Source organism: Somniosus microcephalus, chromosome 19 (genome assembly GCF_052327205.1).
Source record: "Somniosus microcephalus isolate GS21.2 chromosome 19, FLI_Smic_1.0, whole genome shotgun sequence".
Lineage (NCBI taxonomy): Eukaryota > Metazoa > Chordata > Chondrichthyes > Squaliformes > Somniosidae > Somniosus > Somniosus microcephalus.
The window spans coordinates 26,183,130-26,208,410 of NC_141005.1; the positions used below are offsets into that span (position 1 = coordinate 26,183,130).

The following is a 25,281-nucleotide window of genomic DNA, read 5'->3' on the forward strand; positions in this document are numbered from 1 at the left end:
CTCTGACTTTTTCACCTTCAGCACCACATGAGAGGAGACTGTCTCCACTGCCTGCACATGAGATCTATACTCGTGAATCCTGGATCTTTTAAAGACTGGGCCCCTGCGATCTTGGTATTTGGGTTCCTGAACAGAGTGGAGAGGTTTCTGGCCCCTCCAGGGAGAGACAGCTGCTTCCCCGTCATTTGCTCCCAAGTCCTTCTGCCCACTGGTGCTGTGATTCACCCAGTGATGGCCCCTCTGCCTCAGTCACACCCTTGTCCCAAGTAGGTGTATCTGGGCAGGTGTTTGAATGAATGAAATGCCGTGTGGAAATTTCTAATGTGCAAAATAAGACTTTAAACAAAGTAGAAAATTATAAAAACTTAAGTATTTCACAATGACGATTAAACTTACCCGTTGAATTATATTTAATGCCTTCATTAAATGTTTTACTTGATAGTTCAAAAAAGAGTCAATGCAGACACAAGAGGCCAATGTTATAAACACCTATGGTTTTCCCAAAAGCCTGGGCTTGGATTTGATAGTTTTTCCCAAAGCTGTGGTGCTGTGAGATCAATTTGGATTGTGCAGACTGAGCATGTGCAGTTTGCATTGGTACCATTCGATCATTGATGGAATCGATTTCTTTAGCTTCTAGCAAGGCAAAGGAATAGCAGAGACATCATAGCGAGAGTGTGAGGGGAAGCACATGTGATTAGAATGAATTGGGAAGGGAGCCACTGAGAGCCACTTTTTCACCCTATCCTCGTGTCTAATGCACAGAGACAGAAACAGAAAATGAGGACAGAGACAAAACAGCAACAGGAAGAGATCAGCAACAAGTAACAGAGACCATATTCTCTAACATATCATGGTAAGGCCACAGAAGATTAACTGGTATAATGGCTCGGGTCTTGCATTGAGAATAATGGTGAGGCTAACAGGCCTCAACGTTATTATGGAGTAAATAGGACAGCAACTTCCGAAGTACACACATGCCCAGTTAAACGCGGAAATCTGGAAGTTGCGGCCTGAGTTGCGCTGCTCCTCCACAGGCTGCGCTATAACAGTACCTCGCCGAGAGACTCAGCACTGAAATCAGTGCAGGGGCATGAAGTTGTGGTATTTACCCACTAGTTACTGACTAAACAAGACAGGAAAATTTAGGGCTGGTGTATTCAGGTGTCAGTGAATTTTTAACACGGTGATCAGTCATAATTACTGTCAAACAACCTCTATGACCCTGAAAACTTAATTTTACAAGTGTGGAGTCTCATTCCTTCAGACTTTAATCAGTGTTGGAAATTTAAAAAAAATTAGAATAATTCTATTTTTTACTTTTTATGTCTCTTTTATCTCTCTTAATCCCATTTTTCTTTCCCAATCTTTCTTTCACTTTCTGTACATGATTTAAATATAATCTATACATCCTAATTTATACATCCTGGTTTAGACTGCGTGCTTCAGTAAGGATTCTTCATTCTGATTGGTTGAGGAGCCTCGCTGTTGCTTTTTACCTGCTCACAACTCCACAAATCCACAGTAGAGGGTGCGGCATTTATCAGACACCCAATGACAGCAATTCTCTGCTCAAAAGCCCCCAAAATCTCTGTGGGCAGCTGTCAGCACAGTGAACGCATTCCTTCGCCGCTGAACGCAAAATCCAGGCCAATATAATCATTCAATTGTGCTAAATATGAAATGGGGATTTGGGCCGGTGAGATTGGTTGACTCTGTTAATAGGTGCCTCAGTCACAGCCGATTCTTTAATCAACACTTGGTTCGGGCGATTTATCTAAAACTGGGTTTAAATGTGGATCCCGAATATAACGCTCACAGATCCACAGACAATTAACAGCATCACGCACTTAAGAGACAGAAATAAAGAAACATTTAGATTTTTATTAAAATGAACAACATTAGTTTCAAATCATTTTGGATATTTTGGCATATACAAAGTCCAGGCCTGATACACTCTGCTTTGTAAAGTGCTCATACTAAAGCATTCCTAAGCTGAACACATACATTTCTCTGAGAACACACTGAGGCTAAAGCAAATACTTGCAGACTACCTCGAATCATTTTAAAGTGAAGCAGAAAGACTATCTTCATCGAACTTTTTATGATCTTTGTGTGGGGAATTTTTGGCTTCAACAAAGTGCTGTGGCCCCTCCTGCACAGTGTATCGTTTTTGGAATTGCCACATCGGCTATCTTATGGCCGCTCGGAATGAGAAAGTCAAATAGTACTGAATGGGTTTTGTGCTGTGGACTCATTAGGGGCCAGACTGAGATTAGCCTAACTCTTCCGTAGAGCCCTGAAGGGTCACAGAACATACTTTTGACCCATGGGGCCGGGCTTGATTTGACTAGAGGTATCAGTGGTCAAAGGTCAGTATCTAACACACTGCATCACCAGTCCCCCGATTCCTGCTGTCGTTAATTACGTTGCTCTTTCTTGTAAAGTTCACATCCAGTGTCTTGAATCAGCATCTTTTCCGAGCTGCGAATGCAGGAAGGTGACCTGCTCCCAGGCCTCAGTCGGCATCATTCTGGAGCCAGACATTAACAGGTGACCAAACTTCCTGCTGTTACAAAGTGTACCAGGGGAGACAGGAATGAGAGCCAAAGTGTAATGGACAAGTCAGTGACGGTGCAAGCTTGGCCTCTCACAAACTGCGCATCAGAAACCAGAATGTTATGAAAAAAGTGAAGAATTTCCATAGTAAAGCCCGCTGTAAGCGCAGGTTAACCACCCCGTAGACGGAGCAGGAGAAAGATGGTGCCCTGAGCCTTAATGTTGTAGTTGGAGAGCAACCGGCCATCTTCCAGCTGTTTCCCCTCATACATCAGGCGCTGCTGCTCGGGTGGGACACCCTCCTGCCGTTGTACTTGTGCTCTAAAATTCTGAACAGACTCAGAGGGCAGAACATCGTATGTAGATGTGCTCCCCTTGTCGTTCTTCAGGAATATCTGCATGCGCCCCTCGTTCTTGACGATCAGCATGATAGCGTCGCTGGGAGAGACACTGTAATTGGACAGCCTCCTGTCGTCCCTCAGCTCCACGCTGCTCCCGCTCTGCACCACCAGACGCTGCTGGTAAGTGGGCACCCCGGTCTTTTCATATATTTTCATCTTGAGAGTCGACACTTGGATGGAAGGATCGATCTCAAGTTCGATCCCCTCACCGGTCATAAACTTCACCTGGAGTCTCATCTCCTCAAATTGCTGTTGAGAAATGAACAGGACGTCAGTGACTGGGACGCTTTATATCACAGATCAATTGCAAAGAATGAATGATAGAATTTTAAACACACTACACATTGTCCCAGGCATTGGCTGTACAGGCAGATGCTGAGGATCAAGTCTTGTGTAAATGCACCTACAGTAATGTCAATCCAATCTGGCTTCCTACTGATATCTGAATCCCAAACAAACCAACATTCTTCACACACTCCTTACTGACAGCCAGGCAACAAATGGCAGATTCCCAACCTGATCCCCCTTTTGCACGGAGATATGTCTTTTCTGCCCCAGCCTGACATTGTTAAAATATTCAGGGACCCGGGGGTGCGCTGGGTACTGAGCTGCAATACTGGGCATCTGCCAGAAGAAGCCCTCAGTGAGCTGTGTAACGTTTAAGAGTCTGAGACTCGGGTTAATGGGGAGATAAGATCCCGGGCTCTGAAATTCTGTGGGTTTTCTCTTGATCTATGAATGAAATCTGTACAGTTATGGAAAACCAAGCAGCAGAGAGCTGTCCTGTACAGGAGTGGTTTCTCTCAGACTCAGAGGAGCCTTTCTATTTAAAAGCAAGAAATTACCTGGGTAATATTAGTTAATAAATGCTTGATGCATTGTTTTAAACAGGTGAATGCCTCCATTAAAATGGCAGATGAACAAATGACACATTTTGTCTCCTAATATTAACATAAGAACATAAGAACATAAGAAATAGGAGCAGGAGTAGGCCAATCGGCCCCTCGAGCCTGCTCCGCCATTCAATAAGATCATGGCTGATCTGATCCTAACTGCCATTCCACTATCACAGAACCATCTCCTGAATCTAACAGAATTAGACACACGAAATAGGAGCAGGATCAGGCTACACGGCCCCTGGGTCACCTCCGCTACCCACAGGGCCATGACCGATCCGAACCTAGACTCATGTCCAAATTCCTGCCCGCTCCCCATAACCCTTTATTCCCTTTACTTCTAGGAAACTGTCTATTTCTGTTTTAAATTTATGTAATGATGTAGCTTCTACAGCTTTTTGGGGCAGCACATTCCATGGACCTACCACTCTCTGAGTGAAGTAGTTCCTCCTCATCTCAGTTTTGAAAGAGCAGCCCCTTATTCTAAGACTATGCCCCCTAGTTCTAGTTTCACCCATCATCGGGAACATCTTCCCAGCATCCACCCGATCCAACCCCTTCACAATCTTATATGTTTCAATAAGATCACCTCTCATTCTTCTGAACTCCAATGAGTAGAGTCCCAATCTACTCAACCTCTCCTCATATGTCCATCCCCTCATCCCCGGGATTAACCGAGTGAACCTTCTTTGTACTGACTCGAGAGCAAGTATGTCTTTTCTTAAGTATGGACACCAAAACTGTATGCAGTATTCCAGGTGCGGTCTCACCAATACCTTGTACAACTGAAGCAATACCTCCCTATTTTTATATTCTATCCCCCTAGCAATGAAAGCCAACATTCCATTGGCCTTCTTAATCACTTGCTGCACCTGCATACTAACCTTTTGAGTTTCGTGCACCAGGACCCACAGATCCCTTTGTACTTCAGTACTTTCCAGTTTCTTGCCATTAAGATAATAACTTGCTCTACGATTTTTCCTGCCAAAGTGCATAACCTCACACTTTCCAGCATTGTATTCCATCTGCCAAATCTCTGCCCACTTACTTAGCCTGTCTATGTCCCCTTGCAGGTTTTTTATGTCCTCCTCACTCACTTCTTTCCCTCCCATCTTAGTATCATCTGCAAACTTTGATATGTTACACTCGGTCCCCTCCTCCAAATCGTTAATATAGATTGTAAAGAGTTGGGGACCCAGCACTGACCCCTGTGGAACACCACTAGTTACTGATTGCCAGTCCGAGAATGAACCATTTATCCCAACTCTCTGCTTTCTGTTAGATAGCCAATCCTCTATCCATGCCAGAATATTACCCCCAATCCCGTGATTTTTTATCTTAAGCAATAATCTTTTGTGTGGCACCTTGTCAAATGCCTTTTGGAAGTCTAAATACACTATGTCCACTGGTTCCCCTTTATCCACCCTATATGTTACTTCCTCAAAGAACTCCAGCAAATTTGTCAAACTTGACTTCCCCTTCATAAAACCATGTTGACTTTGTCCTATTAAATTATGATTATCCAAATCTCCTGTTACTGTCTCCTTAATAATGGACTCCAATATTTTACCTACCACAGATGTAGGTAATATTGTCAACAGTAACTTACAGACTACAGTTTTTTAATGAGTCCTTTGATATGTTTTCTCACCCAGTTCAGAGAATATTAATTACTTGTTGGAAATTGTGAATTTCATTGAGATTCAAAACAACCCGTTTTAAAGTCTAGAATTAGAATATTGAGATTCCTAAATAAAAGACAGAATAAACTCACAAACCTCGCTGGAAACACACGTCCAGGCGAATCTGAAGGAAAGTTGATCTGCAGAAACTTTCCTGATTCACTTTTCTGAACAGTTTGTCTTCTCTGTTTTTCTCCACACACAATCTCTCAGATCTGGATGGAATAAGTGAATAAAACTCTCTGCTTCAGCTCCCCGGTGTCTTGCTCCGTCTCTTCTGTGTTTCTCTCTGTTAAACAATCCTCTCTCACTGTGTCTCTGGCTCCCTCCTCCTTTTATTCTCAAACCCACTTTCTGTAATGTATATACCTTTAAGGGGGGAACTATGTTTTACAGCTCATGTATACTGCAGTACCGGCAGTGACCACACCTGTATATAACACTGAGTAGTAGTCTGTACAGATCAGTTGCAGTGTGAGCCACGTTGAGTAAACACCTGTTGTACCGTTCTCTGTATTATACACGGACGCAACATTGGCGACGAGGCAGGTTCGAACCTACCTGCAACTCTGCATCACCTCCCGGGGATTCGTTCCTGGAGATCAGTGGATTGGAGGTCAAGGCCAGAGACTCAGGCATCGACCACGGGCAACCACCCAGTCATCCAGCAGAGACTCGAGAATTGCGGGGGAGGCTGTCGAGAGCCAGGCTTGGCTTTCCAGTCGAGGTGGTCCAGCGAAACGGGCTGGCAACAGGTAGTGCGCAGACCCTTCCCGGACAGCGGCACGCTAGAGCCCGACCGAGCGGCACAGCAAAGGACCGAGCAGCGTTGACGGGGGAGAGAGAGAGAGGGCAGAGCGCACAGGGCGCAGCCGGTGTTCAGGGGCCGAGCAGCGTCGGAGAGAGGGAGAGAGAGATGCGCAGAAACCCGCGAGGCACCGCCATTGCCACGAGGACCGCCGAGAGCGGCGTTGGCAGCAGTGCAGGAGAAGCGCGCGAAACCTACAGGGCGCCGCCATTGTCACGAGAACCGCCGGGAGCGGCGTCGGCAGCAGCGGGGGAGGAAGGAAAGCGGGAGACGCCATTTTAAGCCATTGGGAGACGCCATTTTAAACCACACCCAAAATGCCGAAGAGTGGCAGTATCACCGCATTTGACAATGAAGTCGAAGATTGGACTACATATGTCGAACGAATAGAGGTGTACTGCAAGGCAAATGACAAGAAAGCATCGGTATTGTTAAATTTAATGGGTGCAAAGACGTATGGTTTATTACAAAATCTAGTAACCCCAACGAAGCCAATGGAAAAGAGTTTTGAAGACATAGTAACGATACTAAAGGAACATTTAAACCCCACACCGCTGCTGATAGCAGAAAGATTCAAGTTTCACAAACGGAACCAGCATAAGAATGAAAGCAATGCTGATTATTTAACAGAACTGCGCAAACTATCGAAACACTGCCAGTTTGGAGCGGGACTGGCAGATACCTTAAGGGACAAGTTTGTGTGTGGGCTTCAAAGTGAAGGAACCCAGAAACGGCTTTTATCTGAAAAGGACCTTACGCTGGAAAAGGCTTTCAGCATTGCGGTATCATATGAAGCAGCAGCACGGGGCGCAGCAGAGATACAACAGAGACCGCAAGAATATGGCACAAACGAAATGTCATATGGAACAGAGAAGTGCTATCGCTGCGGCAGAACAACACATGACCAGAATGATTGCTGGTTCAAAGACAAAGTGTGCAGACAGTGTGGAAAAGTAGGACACATAGCACGAGTCTGCAGGCCGGGAAAGAAAACCAGCAATAAGAAACCGACCAAAGGAAAGTACAAGAAGGTACATAAGATAACGGAGAATAGTTCAGACAAAGGGTGACCGTTATATATAACGGTAAGGAAACACCAAAACTAGACCTGTATGTATTGCAAGATGGAGGACCACCATTACTGGGACGTGAGTGGATCCGGAAAATATGCTGTAGCCTTAGGCTTGGGCACCAAGCTCCATCGCACCACGGCCTACCACCCGCAGGCCAACGGGTTATGTGAGCGCTTTCATCAGTCGTTGAAGGCGTCGCTAAGAGCCAGCCTCCAGGGCACCGCATGGGTAGACAGGCTGCCTTGGGTTATGCTTGGTTTGCGTACGGCACCAAAAGAAGACCTGCAGTCATCTGCCGCGGAACTGGTGTACGGCCAGACACTTCGGGTGCCAGGCGAGTTCCTGCCGTCACCAACGAAGCCGTGGTCCGCAGCCAACCAACTAGACGCCCACCGGGAAGCAGCCCAAGTTTTCCAGCCAATTCCAACGTCACATCACGGTTTTCCGGCCTCCCACATTCCAATGGAGCTAATGCGGGCCAAGTTCGTTTTTGTTCGTCACGATGCCCATCGCAGTCCACTCAAGCCTCCTTATACGGGCCCTTTCCGAGTATTGCGGGGAGGTGCCAAGAGTTTTTTGGTCGACATCGGTGGCAAACCCGACCACATTTCAGTTGACCGCCTCAAGCCCGCGCACCTGGACTTCGAACAGCCAGTCGAAACTGCACAGCCACCGCGTCGTGGTCGACTGCCCGCTGCTACCACGCCCGACCGGATCATTGCACCTGCCAGTTCATCAACTGCCCAGCACGTTCCTCTCCGGGAATATAGGAGTCGTTCGAACAGGCTTGTCCGACCTCCTCTTCGATTGACTTCCATTGTTAAAGACAATTCTGGAGGGGCGCATGTGGCAGAGTCACCAAGGGACTCTTATATGGATGTACATAATTGCCTTTAACAGAGTGAATCGGTATCTGTATTCGTTTGCTGCATGTTAACAGCGCGGTCTCTAAAGGGTTAAGACCAAACGCGATGATGTCACCACGTGGGTCACGTGATGTTCCCAATGGCGGGAAACGTGATGACGTCATGATGTCGGACTGAGGAGCCTCCCCTCTCAGTCCTTGTGGAGCCAGCCTTAAGCAAACACCTGTTGTTTAGTTCTCCTGCGTTTTTGAATGTTACTTCCACCAGTTTGCATTAAACATAATTTGGTTATCTGATTGACTCGCTCTCAGTATTTTCGTCAGGAATTTACCATTTCCTACAGCGCGATGGGAACCCCACAATCGGCCCACGCTCCACCCCCCCCCCATTTACAACTGCCCCCATCCCTGCGATGTTCGATTTCCCCCACCCCACCCCCGCACTGTCGGACTTACCTGACCTCTGCTCCCCAGCTGTTTTCCAGACCGACAGACAGCCTGTCAATCTAGCTGGTTGTCGGGTGGGAAACCTGTTGAAAAATTAAAAACCTGGCGGGACCTGCGGGAAAAATTACTTCTGGGTTTCCCCTCCAAAAATCCTCCTCCCCCCACTTTGCTCTTTTCCTGGCTCTGAGTTATTATCAGGCCCTTTATTTAACAAAGAACAGTATTCAGAACACAACAGTGACCCTGAAATCCCATGGGCTACAAGGCTGGCAGATGTGCCAGGATCGTGCCTGCTGATCCCGCCGCAGTTTGTGAGGTCAATAGGAGGTCACATCATTTACAATGTTGGGGATATCTTTGGTGCTCACCTTCCCATGCACCTAAAAACCTGGACGCCCACCAGCCTGTGGACAGGGGCGTTGTCCTGTCCCCCACCCCCTCCCCCAATCTTCCAGCTGCTTTGATCACCTCCCAAGTAAGGGGTAGAGTCCAGGCCACTTGACCTTCAATATCCGTCCTTAACTCTGACACCATGGGGGTTCCAATAAGTGACAGTGTTTTACTGTGAAAATGTAAAGGATGTGAAGACACTGTACAGAATCACAGATTTTATTGAAATTTCAATGAAAATGATTAATTGTTACAAAAACATATTGACAATGGAACTAGTGACAACAGAATGAACGTGTACATTAGCATGAAATATACACACCAACCAAATCACAGCTGGGTTCAAATTCCACCCTTGTCAATGGGAAGCAATAGTCAATGAATATAGATTTGGGGATCAGACACCGGGGACACTGGATGATTATCAAATCAGTTCAATGTGTGTAATCCAACTGAGGGGTCCAATAGCTCTCTGTTTTCACCCCTCTACACTGTTCCAATGAAGCTCGAGGAATAGCATCTTATCTTTCTACTAGGCACTATGTAGCCCTCTGGCCTGAACGTTAACTTTAATAACTTTGGACCACAAATATAGCACCCACTGACTCTTCGACAGGAAGTGCTGACACTGTGGGAAGGGAGGCGTTAGCATTTCTGTGGATAGGAGGAAGGAGCAGGTTGGTGTTTGGGGTGGGGTCCATCAGAACACTGTGCTGGCGAGGTGGTCTACACTGGTGACAACCTGCTTCTACCTTTACTTTGCCAATTTTTTCTGCTTCCCTTTCTACCTGCCTCATTCTCTTCCCCTCCCCATGTTAAACTATTCACACACTCTCCGTGTCTCTGTCTTTCATTTCTTTGATTGTTCTCATTATGCCTCCTATTGTCTCATCCGATTATCACTTCTGCCATTTAACCATCTCCTGTTTTCCACGTAAGCAGTTTGCAGATCATTCTATTTCTTTTCCTGTGTGTGTTTTCCCTCCCCCTTCCCACGCTCTGTTCCTTTTTAAATGTTGCTCATTGGTCATAACTTCCAATTTTCACAGAAGGTCTGAAACCAAAACAAACACTTGTCTGATCTCTCCCCGGATACTGCCTGACCCGCTGAGCGCTTCCAGCATTTTCTGTGCTTTTTCAGATTTCCAGCATCTGCAGTATTTTGTTTTTTGTTTGTATTGACGGTTAAAGGTGAGAAGGATTGGCTGACGGGTGAAACCCTTTACTTGCAGTCCATCCAGGCATGGAAGAGGCGGTACAGACACGATGGGCTGAATGGCCTCCTTCTGTGCCGTGTGACTCTATGATACTACGGTTATTGTAATACATACAATTTAATTGGCAAATAATCTACTCCCTGTATCTTAATATATAAAGAAACTTGTAAAATATTCATAACAGATAATTACAGCCAATGAATGCATGGTCAACGAATGAGCGAAGCCAGTCTAATAAATCTACCGAACTTTAAAGGAGTTTTATTCACTCACTGCTGCAGCTGGTAACAGAATTGCTGCCGCTACAAAATGTAAAATAAATGTAAACGATTGTTATTCAGTTAATTTTGAGCAGAGTAGCGCTCCTGCCAACAGGCCAGTGGCCGCCATCTTCAATGTGCACTGACAGAGCAGACAAGAGCCGCAAGTTCTCGTCTAAACCTCAGACTGACCCCAATTCCCAGGCAGATGCTGGTCACACCGACGGACCTGGAGGAGCGGGTGGTGGGACCACAGTCTAACAAAAACAAATAAAAGGGCAAAACGTGCAAAGATCTCTGAAGGGATGAGGGTAAATATATTCTATGCTAAGTACCATTCTTTCAATGACTGATACTCTAACAGACATGTTTCACAATGCACAGAATCACCCACACTTGAGCCTTACCCTGTTACAAATGTGTTGTTTCATTCTATACATGAATTCTATTTAAATGATAGGTATTTTCAGATTCAGATATTTTCAGATTCAGGCAGATCTCTCTATCAAAGAAGGCAGTAGAGGCCAATTCATTAAATGTATTCAAGAAGGAGTTGGATATATTTCTTAAGGCTAAAGGGATCAAGGGAATTGGAGCGAAGGCAGGAACAGCGTACTGAATTTGGATGATCAGCCATGATCTCATTGAATGGCGGAGCGGGCTCGAGGGGCCGAATGGCCTACTCCTGCTCCTATCTTCTATGTTTCTATCTAAAGGTTAATATGCATTAAGCAGATCTTATCTGTCACAAAGCAGTTATAAGTAATTCTAATTCAATCCTGTTGATATGATATAATATCAAAATCAATTTAAAGTCATTAGTATTGCTATTAATTTTCAAACTGTTTAATGCTGATGCTCTGCATTAAGAAGCTGAATCTTCCTGCCACCACACAGACGCAACTTGACCTCGATGGTAGAATGTGGCTTTATTTCGTAGGATTCCAGTGTGTGTTCGTCTTCTAGTGACCATGACTGAAAGGCCAGGTAGTACTGGCCTAATGGAAGGCGCACCAAAGATTCAACTTTATTTTTCAGACTAGCAACCTTATCAGTTGGCAATACATTAATTGTCAGCTTACGCCCATCTATATTCATGACAAATATCTCCACTGTGTTTGTCAGGAGCTTTGCATCAAAGAATATTCCGGAATCCAACAAGGTGTTGCCATCAATCAGAATGGTTTCATTAAACATCAGGCGCAGCTGGTGAGCTGGGATTTTCCTGTCTTTCTGGATTTCCTGTTTGATCATTGAGATGTTGTTGTAAATGTTGGCATTCAGATGTAACGGGGACCCATCCAGGCCAATCACAGTGATTGCAAACTCCTTCACTGGCTGCGACAAGAAAAACACACAAGAGATAAAATGATGTACTTCTTTTATTTTGGGGGCTGGGAAAGACGCACACAGTCAGTTATGTCCTTTTTTATAAATATTCTGATAAATATATTTCCCTAATTGTCTTCCTGTCCTCTTCTGATTTGTTCTTGCTGGGGTGATAGTTACACTCCAGTCCCTCACGCAAGTGTCCTAGAACCATGCCTTCTGTCATATTGGTTTAGTAATGAGTAATGAGCCAGATTTAGTTAACAGCCTAATGGTGCATGGATAATGGCCCAGAACTTGGTGTCGGGGGCTTGCCGCGCGTGCAAGCACCCGATGTGCACTTACCCGGCGCGCCAACATCTGAAACCTGGCCCGCAGTGGATTTCCTGTCAGTGGCCCGGTTCTGATGTCGGCGTGCTGTGCTAACCTGACCCAGCGGCGTAGTTAGTGCGATGTGCCGGCTGGGATCAGGTGAACACTGTTCAGCCAATCAGGGGAGGGGAAACTTCTTTCATAAGTTTGAGAGTAAGAACTGTCAAACTCATGAGAAGTACTGCACCCCAAAACACTACTTAAACTTTAAATAGAATTTTAAAAAACACCCCAATCATTAAATTAATTATAAATAAGTTTAAAAAAATAATTTAAACAATAATTATTTTTTTTTGAAAAAAATAAATTTTGATAAAAAGGGTCTAAAACTAAACTTACCTTATTGTAGATGCTTTAAAATAATAAACCTGTGGGAAAAAAAATTCTAAATTGCACTAAAACGCCACTTACCTGTAAAAAGAAATACTTACGTGTGCTTTTTACAAGCGTAAAGACCGGAGGCCTTTACACATGCGCAAATCCCCCAAAACAGAGGAAATCCAAGACGCACGCGCTGCCCCCTACAGCGCACGCGCTAGCCTCTTCACCTCTTGGGTTAGAGGAGAGGAAATGCCAGTTTTCAGCACATGCGCTGTGCATGCTGAAAACCGGCATTTCCTCTGGCCAGACGCGTGAGTACCCCTTCCGTACTCACACGTTTGGGGAGGAATTACTGCCCCATTATATCGAATATCAATCATAACATGATCGAGTTCAACATAGTGTTTGAAAAGGAGAAACGTGAAACAGCGACTAAGGGGGGAATTTTTCGAGGGGTCAGCGGGCACGTTCGGTGGCAGGTTGGGTAGGAAACATTTTTTTTTGACAGAGGAAGAGGATAGCATGCCGGAAATCCCAAAGAAAGTAATATTGAATCAGGGAAAGGGACTCAACAAAATTGATGTAAGCAAAATAACAGTAATGAAGAAAATAATGGCACCAAAGAGTGACAAATCCCCAGGACCAGATGGTTTCGATCCCAGGGTTTTAAAGGAAGTAGGTGAGCACATTGCAGACGCCGTAATTATAATCTTCCAAAGTTCTCTCGATTCAGCAACCGTTCCTTTAGAATGGAAAATTGCGCATGTCACTCCGCTATTTAAGAATGGTGAGAGAGGGAAACCAAGGAATTATAGACTAGTTAGCTGAACATCTGTTGTCAGGAAATTACCAGTGTCTATAATTAAGGATAGGGTGACTTGAAAATTTTCAGCTGATCAGAGAGCCAGCATGGATTTGTGAAAGGTAGGTCACACCTGATGAATTTTTTGTAGAGGCGACTAAAGTAGTGGACAGGGGAATGTCTATTGATGTTATTTATATGGACTTCCAGAAGACATTTGATAAAGTCCCTCATAAGAAACTGTTAACTAAGGTTGAAGCTCATGGAATTGAAGGCAAATTATTGACCTGGTTAGGAAATTGGCTGAGCGGCAGGAGACAGAGAGTAGGCATAATAGGCAGGTACTCCAATTGACAAGATGTGACTAGTGGGGTACCGCAGGGATCTATTTTGGAGCCTCAACTGTTCACTGTATTTATTAACAACTTAGATGATGGGATAGAAAGGCACATATCCAAATTTGCCGAAGACACAAAGATAAGCGGCATTGTAGGCAATGTAGATGAAAGCATAGAATTACAAAGAGATATTGGGAGATTAAGTGAATGGGCAAAAACTGTGGCAAATGAATTTCAAGTAGGCAAATGTCAGGTCATCCACTTTGGACCTAAAAAGGATAGAACAGGGTACTTTCTAAATGGTGAAAAGCTGAAAACAGTGGAGGTCCAAAGAGACTTGGGGGGGTTCCAGGTACATGGATCATTAAAATGTCAAGAACAGGTACAGAAAATAATCAAAAAGGCTAATGGGATATTGGCCTTTATATCCAGAAGACTAGTATACAAGGGGGTAGAAGTTATGCTGCAGCTATATAAAGCCCTGGTTAGACCAGAGCTGGAGTACTGTGAGCAGTTCTGGGCACCACACCTTAGGAAAGATATATTGTCCTTGGAGGGCTTGTAGCGTACTTTTACTAGAATGTTACCCGGAGTTGAGGGGTTAAATTAGGAGGAGAGATTACACAAATTAGGGTTGTATTCCCTGGAATTTAAAAGGTTAAGGGGTGATTTGATCAAAATTTTCCAAGATATTAAAGGGAACAGATAGGGCAGATAGAGAGAAACTATTTCCACTGGTTGGGGATTCTAGGACTAGGGGGCATAGTCTAAACATTAGAGCCAGACCTTTCAGGAGTGAAATTAGGAAACACTTCTACACACAAAGGGTGGTAAAAGTTGGGAACTCTCTTTAACAAACGGCAATTGATGCTAGATCAGTTGTTAATTTTAAATCTGAGATTGATAAATTTTTGTTTAGCAAAGGTAGTAAGGGAGATGGGGCAAAGGCGGGTATATGGGGTTAGGTCATAGATCAACCATGATCTCATTGAATGGCGGAACAGGCTCGAGGGGCTAAATGGCCTACTCCTGCTCCTATGTTGCTATGGCCAATCTTCATGTGTGAGCTTGGACAGTTAGTGTTGTTTGAGCATTCAACCAGTCTGATCCTGTATTTATCCAATGTCCACACACATATAATATATGGTCAGTGGGAATCTCAGCTGATTCCTTCCCACCTCCATGTAGGGGTGCTGAGGCCAATTGTCACACTCCACAGTCATCCAGCTGAGATCAGCAAACTCAGTATGGACTGAGGATTGAACCTGGGGAGTTTCTGATTAGTGTGGCTTTTCATATATCTTTAATACTTGAAAGCTGGGCTATCATTACCAGCCCCGATAAAAAAAATAAAAGTTCCAATTGAGGATTGAGGTAAATAATGAGAACAATGTCCATTCACCTTTGTGACTTGAGCTCAAATCCATTCTAGACAGAAGGAACTCCTGGATCTAACATCACAATTTCTACAATCTCTACAATCTACATTCCCTCGGATCAAAACTTCATCATTTATTAAAACCATTTTACCTGGACATCCCATGCTGGACGCCAGAGACACATGGCATGCTCAGGCATTTCCAGGCTTCATTTACCATCACGGGCCATCCAGTCGATGAAGCCACATTTCCTGTCGGATCAGCTGGATCAAGAATTATTGGTCTGAAAAATAAAACCGTACAAGCAACGATTATTAAGCGTGGGGCTGGATTTGCTGGCAAAATAACATTTGGGACGAAATTCAACTCCTTTGCAGCCGACGTTAGTGCCTCCGGGGGGGAAAAAACGCCTCCTGCAAAACTCGGTGGCATTGCTGAGGTGCTACCCAATAGCGCTGCGCCACTGCCAGTACAGCCCCAGTCCGCCACGTCTCCGGCAATGCTATCATCGCCGTGCGAGGCGACCTCTTACCGCCCCGTTGCGTCCCCTTACCGCCCTGCGGCAGAAATTCGGCTGCGTCCTGTGAGGCTGCCGCGGGCGGAGTCAGCGCTAGCCTCAAGGGTCGGTAGTTAAAGGGGAGGGGCGGCCGCGACTTGACCTAATGGAAGCAGGATTGAAGGGATTCAAATAGGAACTGGTGCAAGAGTGAATGCAGGGCTGTGTGGTGACAATATGTTTGAGGACCTTAGAATGGAATGGGAGGCAAGAGTTGGGTTGGTAAATAGATACGGCAAGGGCTCAGGGGTGGAATTTCTGAGGGGGTGATTATGGCACTTTTGAAAAGTCGGGAAACAGTGTCAATTCATCTGATCCGTTAATAAGGTCAGCAAGCAGTGTACCAAAGGAAGATAGATTTGTGTTTAGGAGTAGGTTGGGTGGAGCCGGTTATGGTGAGTAGGAGATAGGCTTCATGTATTAGATGAGTCTAGTGAGAGCTAACCCGGAGAAGTTGAGTCACATGGAGTAGGAGCTGGATGAGGTGAAAACTTGGGGAAGGTCAGGTAGAGGAGAAGGCAGCTGGAGATGGAAAGCTCTATGAGGTCCTTACACTTGGCATTGGAGGAGTCAATGGAGGGAGGTCAAGAAAGGTGTCCGAACAGATGGTTTATTATTGAGGAGGCTGTGAAGTGCTTTGGGGCATCTTGATATTAATGCCAGTTCTTTTCATTGTACCCGTCTGTACAGCAGGTCAGAAGGAGGTTAATATAAACTAAAAATACTGGAGCAGTTATAATTAGTCTAGTTTCAAACGCGGTTGAAGATTTTACCTGTTGGCACGGAGTTTCTGTATTAAAAATTCTGCAATGACTTTATTATTGACATCATAGTACTCGGTCCAGTAGATGCACAGCTCCTGATATCTGCAGATCAGTTCAAGGACTGTCCGGAACCCTTCAGCCATGACAAATCTCTCCTGCCCACTGCCTTTCTCCCAGGCGTAAATAGTCAGCAGCTCCACTGCATACTTAGCAGGCAGGCGCACTCCAGCTCCCAGCTCAGATCTCCGTGGCTTGACACACTAGAGAAAATTGATCACAAATATAAATACACAAATGTAATATTAAAAGTATTCTCCAGTCCTCCCCATCCTGTATTTTTGTTTCTATATATTTAAGCTTTATTATTCTTCCGAGACCACACAACTTCCCTGAGAGTACAGGCTGGGGCTATACGCAGACCAATGCTGCCATTTAAGCATCCCCCAAGAAGACCACAAGATCAGCCCAGAGTGGCCCTCATTCCAACTTCTTCTCCTTCCATCGGACAAAATCCATAATCTCTGCTCATCATCCCCCCACAACTGTAAGGCCGAGAACAGAAACTCTCCGTGTGGAAATTGCAGACATGAACCTATAGAACAGTTTGTTGGAGTGCCAGGATTCCAAAGAAAGAAAGAACTTGGATTGATATCGCACCTTTCACAACCTTACGATACTCTAAAGAGCTTCCCAGATATTAAGTATTTTGAAGTGTAGTTGCTGTTGTAATGTAGGGAAACGCAGCAGGCAATTTGCACACAGCAAGATCCAACAAACAGTAATGTGATAAATGACTAAATAACTTGTTTTTGGTGGTGTTGGTTGAGGGTTAAATGTTGGCCAGAACTCCTTGCACTTTCTCAAATAGTCCCTTGGGATCTATGACGTGCACCTGAGAGGGCAGACAGGGCTTTAGTTTAACATCTCACCTGAAAAACACTGGGGTAGAAATTTGCGTCGGCCCATCTTCTGGCCTGAAATAGGCAGCATGCTGGGAGTGTGTGCCAGAAACCGGAGCGGAGACACAATCGAAATTTGGCCTCGGGCCTTATCAACATATTGCCGGCAAGCGGCGGATGTCAATCTGGCATCGAATGGCAGCTCGCGGGTTCCACGAGGATGCAGTTGGGCCTGCTGCCTCTCCAGCAACAGCCATCAGGTAGGTCCTGGGGGAGGGGCAGGAGAACGGGGAAGGGTGGGGGCGATGGGCTGGCCAGAGTCCCCAGCAGTGCTGTGGAGCTGGGAGGAGCACTCCTGCTCCCTGGCTCTACGTAAAGAGAAGTGTCAAAAAAATGTATTTACATTGAGGCTGCAAGTAGGACCAAACAACTGAGGGGAACAGGCCCGATGGCCGCTCCGTTCAGCACCGACCAATTGCACTAAAGGTCCTTAAACAGGAGTTTATTCAAGGTGTCTTAACATCTGTTTAAGGCTGCTGTCCAGGACAGCTGAAAATTGCCGGAGGACATTATGGGGTCGGACCTATTTCAGGCGTCCTTGGGATGCAGGGCATGGCCTGGTGAAATTGATCACTTTGCCCCTATTTCCCACCCGGAAAACAAGCACAAGGTGGACCAATTTATAACCCATCATTTTTCAATTGATCTTTCAACAATTAATTATCTTTTACAAAAAGAAAATACTGCAGGTGCTGGAGATCTGAAATAAAAACAGAAAATGCTGGAGATACTCAGCAGGTCAGGCAGCATCTGTGAAGAGAGAAACAGAGTTAACGTTTCAGGTCGATGAACTTTCTTCAGAACTGAAAAAAAGCAGGAAATGGAAGAGATTTTTAAGCAAGTGTAGGGGCTGGGAAATGGGGGAGAGGATGAAAGAACAAAAGGGAAGGTCTGTGATAGGATGGAAGACAGGAGAAGTAAAGAGACATTAAGAGATATTCAAGGCAAGAGGAGATGGTAATGGGACAGGTTAAGAAACAAAGGATGGCTCTAGATGAAGGGTGAATTGCGCTGGCAGAATGGAAGACAGCTGCCATGTAGGAGAGAAGAACAGAAGGCACAAACAAAAAGTGTGGATAAAAAATATATATGATAGGGGCCGGGTTATGATCTGAAATTGTTGAACTCTATGTTAAGTCCAGAGGGCTGTAGAGTGCCTAATCGAAAGGTAGGAGGAGGTGTTGGAGAGTTGGCGTTCAGCTTCCGCTAGGTAGAGGTCGGTTCGTCAAACAACAACAGCACCACCCTTGTCAGCAGGTTTAATGACAATGTCGCAGTTGGATCGGAGAGAACAGAGTGCTGCAAGTTCAGAGGGAGGTAGGTTGGAGTGAGTGAGGGGAGCAGAGAAATGGAGACGGTCGATGTCACGCCGGCAGTTTGCAATGAAAAGATCTAGAGAGGGTAAGACGCCAAAGGAAGGGGTCCAGGTAGAATGACAATTCTGAAAGCGGGAGAAAGGGTCAGCCATGTGTGGGGAAGACTCCTGGCCAAAGAAGTGGGCACAGAGACGAAGGTGGTGGAAAAAGAGCTCAACATCTTGCCGAACTCAAAATTCATTGAGGTGGGGGCGTAAGGGGATGAAGTTCAGGCCTTTGCTGAGGACTGATCGTTCGGGGTCAGAGAGAATTATCTTTAGTTTGATTTTCTTCTGTGGTGAATGCTGGAGTCCGCGGGCAATGGAAGATTGGATGCAGCTTTTGGCTCAGAATAGGAGGAGACTGATCAAACTTGCCATGTGCAGGTTCAAAGAAACCAAGAAGGTCACTCATTCCACGACACAATGTTGAGGGACTGGGTGAACTGTAAAAGATTTAAGGATAAAATCCCTGGTCCTCGCTCCCAATGGGAATATAGGAACAGGAGTAGGCCATTCAGCCCCTCAAGCCTGTTCCGCCGTTCAGTGAGATCGTGGCTGATCTGCGACCTTACTTCACAGACCTGCCTTTGGCCCTTGTCCCTTAATGCCTTTGGTTAACAAAAATCTATCAATCTCAGGTTTAAAATGAACACTTGAACTAGCATCAATTGCCATTTGAGAAAGAGGTTTCCAAACTTCTACCACCCTGTGTGTGTAGAGGTGTTTCCTGATTTCACTCCTGAATTTTTAGACTATGCCCCCTTATTTAACCCCTGGACTCTAGGTATCATTCTGGTAAACCTACGCTGCACTCCCTCCAAGGACAATATATCCTTCCTAAGGTGTGGTGCCCAGAACTGCTCACAGTACTCCAGCTGTGGTCTAACCAGGGCTTTATATAGCTGTAGCATAACTTCTACCCCCTTGTATTCTAGTCCTCTGGATATAAAGACCAGCATTCCATTAGCCTTTTTGATTCTTTCTGTAGCTGTTCATGACATTTCAATTATCTATCTAACTATCTGGACCCCGCCCCCTGCCACCCACAAGCCTCTTAATACCTCCACTGTTTTTAGCTTTTCACCATTTAGAAAGTACCCTTTTAGGTCGACAGTGGAGGGCCTGACATTTGCCTGCATTGAAATCCATTTGCCATAGTTTTGCCCATTCACTTCATCTATCAATATCTCTGTAATTTTATACTTTCATCTACACTGCCTACAATGCCGCCTATCTTTGCATCATCGGCAAATTTGGATATGTTCGCAGGAGGTGCAGATCAAAGGATTGCGGCTCGATCTCTGACCTCTACTCCCTTTGAACATAGCTCCTCCACAGAGCATGGGATCAGGAAATTAGTCTTTAATTTCTTTGATCAGGATCTGGTATAACCTGTGTTCAGCCTAAGCCAGAAGATGTACAGGAGCTCTCCCCTTCCTCCACATTCCTTCCAACAGTTTTGAGCAAAGCCAGATTCCAGCAGAGGAGAAACAAGAACCTTCAATGATTCCAAATACTGACCCGAATCCTCCCATAGTCCTCCAAGGATTAACAATTGCCCTGTTCCCCAGTCACTCACCTGTTTGTACCAATATTTCAGCAGGCGAATCAAGTCTTTGACTTTTGAAGGATGCCGCTTCACAAATTTTCTCTGAAGCTCAGTAAAGCAGGCAGAAAATTCCCCATGTGGATCTTCATTTGCGCTCACAAAATTGATTAGTTTGAGATGGGCTTCGTTTGCACTGTCCGCTCCCACTGCAAGAAATAAAATGATTAATGAGCAACAGCTTACTGTGGCTCCAAGTAGTTTTGAAGACAAGTACTTAGCGAGAACAGTTAATTTAGCCCATCAATCAAATAGACCATGTATACCTGCATTTTAGTGGATGACCCCCATTTACTTAATCTCATGAAAGTTTCTCACATTCCTCTCGGTGTCCCGGGAGGTCTCTCTCTCTCTCCTCCAACTCCCAATTAGATGTCTATAGATCTTGTTCCATTTCCACAGTTGACCAGATCCAAAGTATCTGCTAATGCTGCTTTAGATCTGGCAGCGAACAAGTGTGTCTGCAAGAGGACCAACTCATTCTCTAACCTTTCCTCCTTCCCTGTTGGAAAGTATTTGCTTGCTGATAGCCCTTGATTATGTTCGATATCAATGACGTATGGTGAGCATTAAGGTAATCTAATATGACAGCTAATGTTAAAGCCACTAAGTAAGAGTGCTGTAGTACTTGAGCCAATTGGAGCAAGAAGGTCCCAGATTTCAGTGCTGATCTCAGCCAGGGCCGCAGTGGGTTACTACAGAAGAGCTCAGAGTCTCTGGGTTGGGAAGAGAAACAAAATGTTGCAGGTTTTTGACTCCTGATCACTTCCCAGAGACCCCTTCTGGAAAGTGGACCGTGTGTGGTCATCAGATGTAAACAGGGTTTTGTTCCCCCGCTCTCCATGGCCAAATAGGCTGTTGACATTCTTGTCTTGGTATGAAGAATGATCAGCTGGGAAAAGTACCACAGCACTTTTAGTGGCCAAGGAACTGAATCACTTTCTCTAGAAACGGAGGGAAAAGGTAACTAATTTAAACAATTGTTCAAATTTTTGAAAAAAATAATTTTTTTAAAAATTGGGTCTAAAAATACACTTACCTTACTGTAAAGTCTTTAAAAATAATAAACCTGTGGAAAAAAATTCCTAACTTTAATTAATAGACCACTTACCTTTTAAAACTAAGTACTTACGTCTGCTTTTTTCTCGCGTAAAAACTGGAGGCCTTATCGCACGGGCAACCCTGTAAAAAAAAGGAATTTCAGCGCGCACGCGCAGACTCCTGTGCGCACGCGTTCCACCTCTGAACCCCTTGGTTCAGAGGAAAGGAAATGCCGGTTTTCCGCGCATGCGCTGTGCATGCTGAAAACCGGCACTTCCATCGGGCCCACGCGTGAGTACACGATGCTTACTCACGCGTTGGGACCCGAATTACTGGGCCAATATAAGAAATAGGAGCAGGAGTAGGTCATATGACCCGTCGCGCTGTTCAATAAGATTACGGCTAAACTTCGACATCCACCCCACTTTCCCGCCCTATCCCCATATCCCTCGATTCACTTAGTGCCCAAAAATCCAACGATCTCAGTCTTGAATATTCGCATCGTCTGATTACTGGTTAGATTTACTTTCAGAATTAGTAGCCTAGACTTCCCATCAGCATCATTTTAATACCAAACTGGGTACATGCCAGTGTTAAAATAATGTCAATCAAAAAACTTAAGCTAATGTCCCTCATTACTTCTCGTGCGAAGGGTCGCCATGTGTCTGACAGGCTATTGCACCTGATTCACTCAAAGTGCATTGTAACATTCTTCCTTAGCAATAACTAAATATGGCACTCAATCGTTGCATCATCTTAACTAGGAACGGGACATGTGATGGAGCAAAGCGGATAATGTCCACTCTCGTCCCGTCTTTCGTGATGAGTAGCAGAGGCTCATGGAAGAATTTAAATTAAATTTGAGCTTTAATGATAAGGGCAGGTGTCTTATAACATGGATATCAATTCTTACTTAATGCATCAAAGGCTGGCAAAACATCGAACTCCACAATGTCTGAACTCTTCTTCTTCGATTTCAGTGCGAAGCTCATCGATTTTGGTGGGATGCCGCTGTTTTGTATTATAGTGATACTGATATCACGGATCTCATATGCAATGCTTGATGAGCACGTTTCCAGTACTTGGCGAATTCCCTCAAGAATTTCATGCCTGGTGTCTCTCTGCTCCTGGAAACTCTTGAAACAGCTGAGGAAGACGACCAGATCCGCATCTGAGCCATTTCTTAAAGCTGTTCCTTTCCCTGATGACCCTCCCTGAGGAGAGGAAGAACAGACAATTATTTCTGACTATTTCAGCTACTGGTGAACTTAACCATTCAAGAAATCTTGCACAAAAAAATGACCGCATTGATTCTCTTCAGTCTTGAACAGTCATAGAGACAATATCTGTATCGTTGCTTTGGGCTCTGAATTAGCATTGATACAATTTTTTGTTGCCATTTTCTTTCCTCTTTGTCTTAAGACGCTGACTCTTGATGGGACACAGTTCCACGAGCACTTCCTCAATTCCCCTAAGTGGCCATTCTTCATGTGTGATCTTCGACTGCATGTGTCAGTAGGCTATTCAACTGTGTGGAGCATCACAGCCCAATCTTGTCCTCACTGGAGGAATACACGTGCAGGCTTTCCAGTAAGGGTGACTGGAAAGTGAGCAGGAGCGGAATCCATGGGCTGATAGTTGAATTCTTGTCTGGAGTGTTGTGGTCACTTTTAACACCTGCATCTGTTTTCAAATGAGTGATGTTGCCATATTTGGGGATTTTTTGGGGGGTTGGCTTAATTCCTTGCATTTCCCATATTAGGCACTGACGGAGCCAATGCCAAGTCAGGATCTGCCAAACAACATACTGTTTAAGCATGAGAATAAAATCACACGATGCAAACTAGGGCTCTTGATACTTGTCATGGTGACCTTTTGCCAAAGGGAACAGACACCAATCAGTGAGAAGCCACTAACTATCACCGAGCTGTGGTGTACTCTCTCCTCCATCCCTTCCACAAGAGTTTATGTGACAGACTCACTATGTTGTTTCTTCATTGCAGCTGACTGGAGATAGGATGAATGGAGGCAGCATTGGGAGGGATGGTGAGGTGAGAGGGGAGTGTATTGAGGGAGCAATACTCACATCCTTTCCCAAATGGTTAAGTATATTTTATCGATAAATAACCTGAAATTTGTATTTTAAATAACACAAAGTACAATATTGCTTTTGATTAACAAAATACTTTCAAAGCATGCTGGCCCTTTAAAGAAACAAAAGCATGCTGATTATGAGAGGAGCAGATTTAAAGCACACTGTACTTCGAGAAAATTGCTTCTAAATGCCGATCTTTAAGAGGAGCAGATTTAAAGTGAACTTTCTCTTTAAGAGAGGTACATCTAAAACCACTGAAACTTTAAAACAAGCAGATCAAAAACATTCTCTCCTTTTAGGTAAAGCATCCCCAATTGGCCGAGATTTTTAGGAACCGTTTTAAGGCACAGAATTTGCAGGAAATTTTGGCGATCCCACCCAGCCCCGTTAATTTGGGTGAGGCACTGCAGGCAGCTGGTCCCACGATTAGTCTGCACCGTCCGGAGAGAAGGAGCCAAGCGCAGAAAACAGGAAACGTAATATAGAAACATAGAAACATAGAAACATAGAAGATAGGAGCAGGAGTAGGCCATTCGGCTCTTCGAGCCTGCTCCGCCATTCAATGAGATCATGGCTGATCATCCAAATTCAGTACCCTGTCCCTGCCTTCTCCCCATATCCCTTGATCCCTTTAGCCTCAAGAAACATATCCAACTCTTTCTTGAATATATTTAATGAACTGGCCTCCACCGCCCTCTGTGGCAGAGAATTCCACAGGTTCACCACTCTCTGGGTGAAGAAATTCCTCCTCATTTCTGTCCTAAATGGCTTACCCCTTATCCTTTGACTATGACTCCTGGTTCTGGACTCCCGGCCATCAGAAACATCCTTTCTGCATCTAGTCTGTCCAGACCTGACAGAATTGTATAGGTTTCGATGAGATCCCCTCTCAATCTTCTAAACTCCAGTGAGTATAAGCCCAATCGACACAATCTCTCCTCGTACGTCATTCCTGCCATCCCAGGTATCAGCCTAGTGAATCTTCGCTGCACTCCCTCCATGGCAAGAACGTCCTTTCTCAGGTAAGGTGACCAAAACTGCACACAATACTCAAGGTGTGGTCTCACCAAGGCCCTGTACAACTGCAGCAAGACATCCTTGTTCTTGTACTCGAACCCTCTTGCTACGAAGGCCAACATACCATTTGCCTTCTTAACTGCCTGCTGCACCTGCATGCTTACCTTCAGTGACTGGTGCACAAGAACACCCAGGTCTCTTTGCACTTCCCCTTCTCCCAATCTATTGCCATTCAAATAATAATCTGCCTTCCTGTTTTTGCCACCAAAGTGGATAACCTCACATTTATCCACATTATAGTGCATTTGCCATGTTTCTGCCCAATCACCCAACCTGTCCAAATCGTACTGGAGTTTCACGACATCCTCCTCACAGCTTACCCTCCCACCCAAAATAATTAAAAATGAGCAATCACATCAGAAAACACCTCCATTCATAAATAAGGGAAGGTATCTGATAGTTTAAATAGTAATTTATTATTAACTATTCTCCATTAAAACTAAAATAACTTACTTTAAAGGCTTTGATTACTTTGATCTCGGGTTGTTTGATAAAACACCGATTCCTTAAAAATTCACAGATCCTGTGTACGGCGTTCCGCACTTCAATGTTAAATTCATTCGGCTCCAGGTTAGTTTTAATGAAATCCTCCAACCTCCTGGGGTTAGTTGTGTATAATAACTCCATCGTTCCAGCTTTCACTGAAGTGAGGTTGGAGTGACAACACCCTCTTATAAACCGGCTGCT

General features: G+C 44.8%; 1 protein-coding gene and 1 pseudogene across 2 annotated transcripts; both read right to left on the reverse strand.

Moving 5' to 3' along the window:
- Positions 1 to 1,915: 1,915 nt before the first annotated feature.
- LOC147104240 (polyubiquitin-like) lies at positions 1,916 to 3,396 on the reverse strand. Its single transcript, XM_085961441.1, has one exon. The coding sequence runs from the start codon at positions 3,195 to 3,197 to the stop codon at positions 2,730 to 2,732; it is 468 nt and encodes a 155-aa protein (XP_085817567.1). The 5' UTR covers positions 3,198 to 3,396; the 3' UTR covers positions 1,916 to 2,729.
- A 5,930-nt stretch (positions 3,397 to 9,326) lies between these two features.
- LOC147104241 (2'-5'-oligoadenylate synthase 1-like) lies at positions 9,327 to 25,253 on the reverse strand (annotated as a pseudogene). Its single transcript, XR_015072292.1, has 6 exons — positions 25,048 to 25,253; positions 22,336 to 22,636; positions 20,355 to 20,530; positions 16,469 to 16,719; positions 15,291 to 15,422; positions 9,327 to 11,936 (listed from the first exon to the last, which is right to left on the reverse strand). The product of XR_015072292.1 is annotated as a 2'-5'-oligoadenylate synthase 1-like (transcript).
- Positions 25,254 to 25,281: the final 28 nt, after the last annotated feature.

Bases quoted from the DNA above. Each gene is read 5' to 3' on its own strand.
- LOC147104240 (XM_085961441.1), bottom strand. From the start codon at position 3,197: ATGAGACTCCAGGTGAAGTTTATGACCGGTGAGGGGATCGAACTTGAG.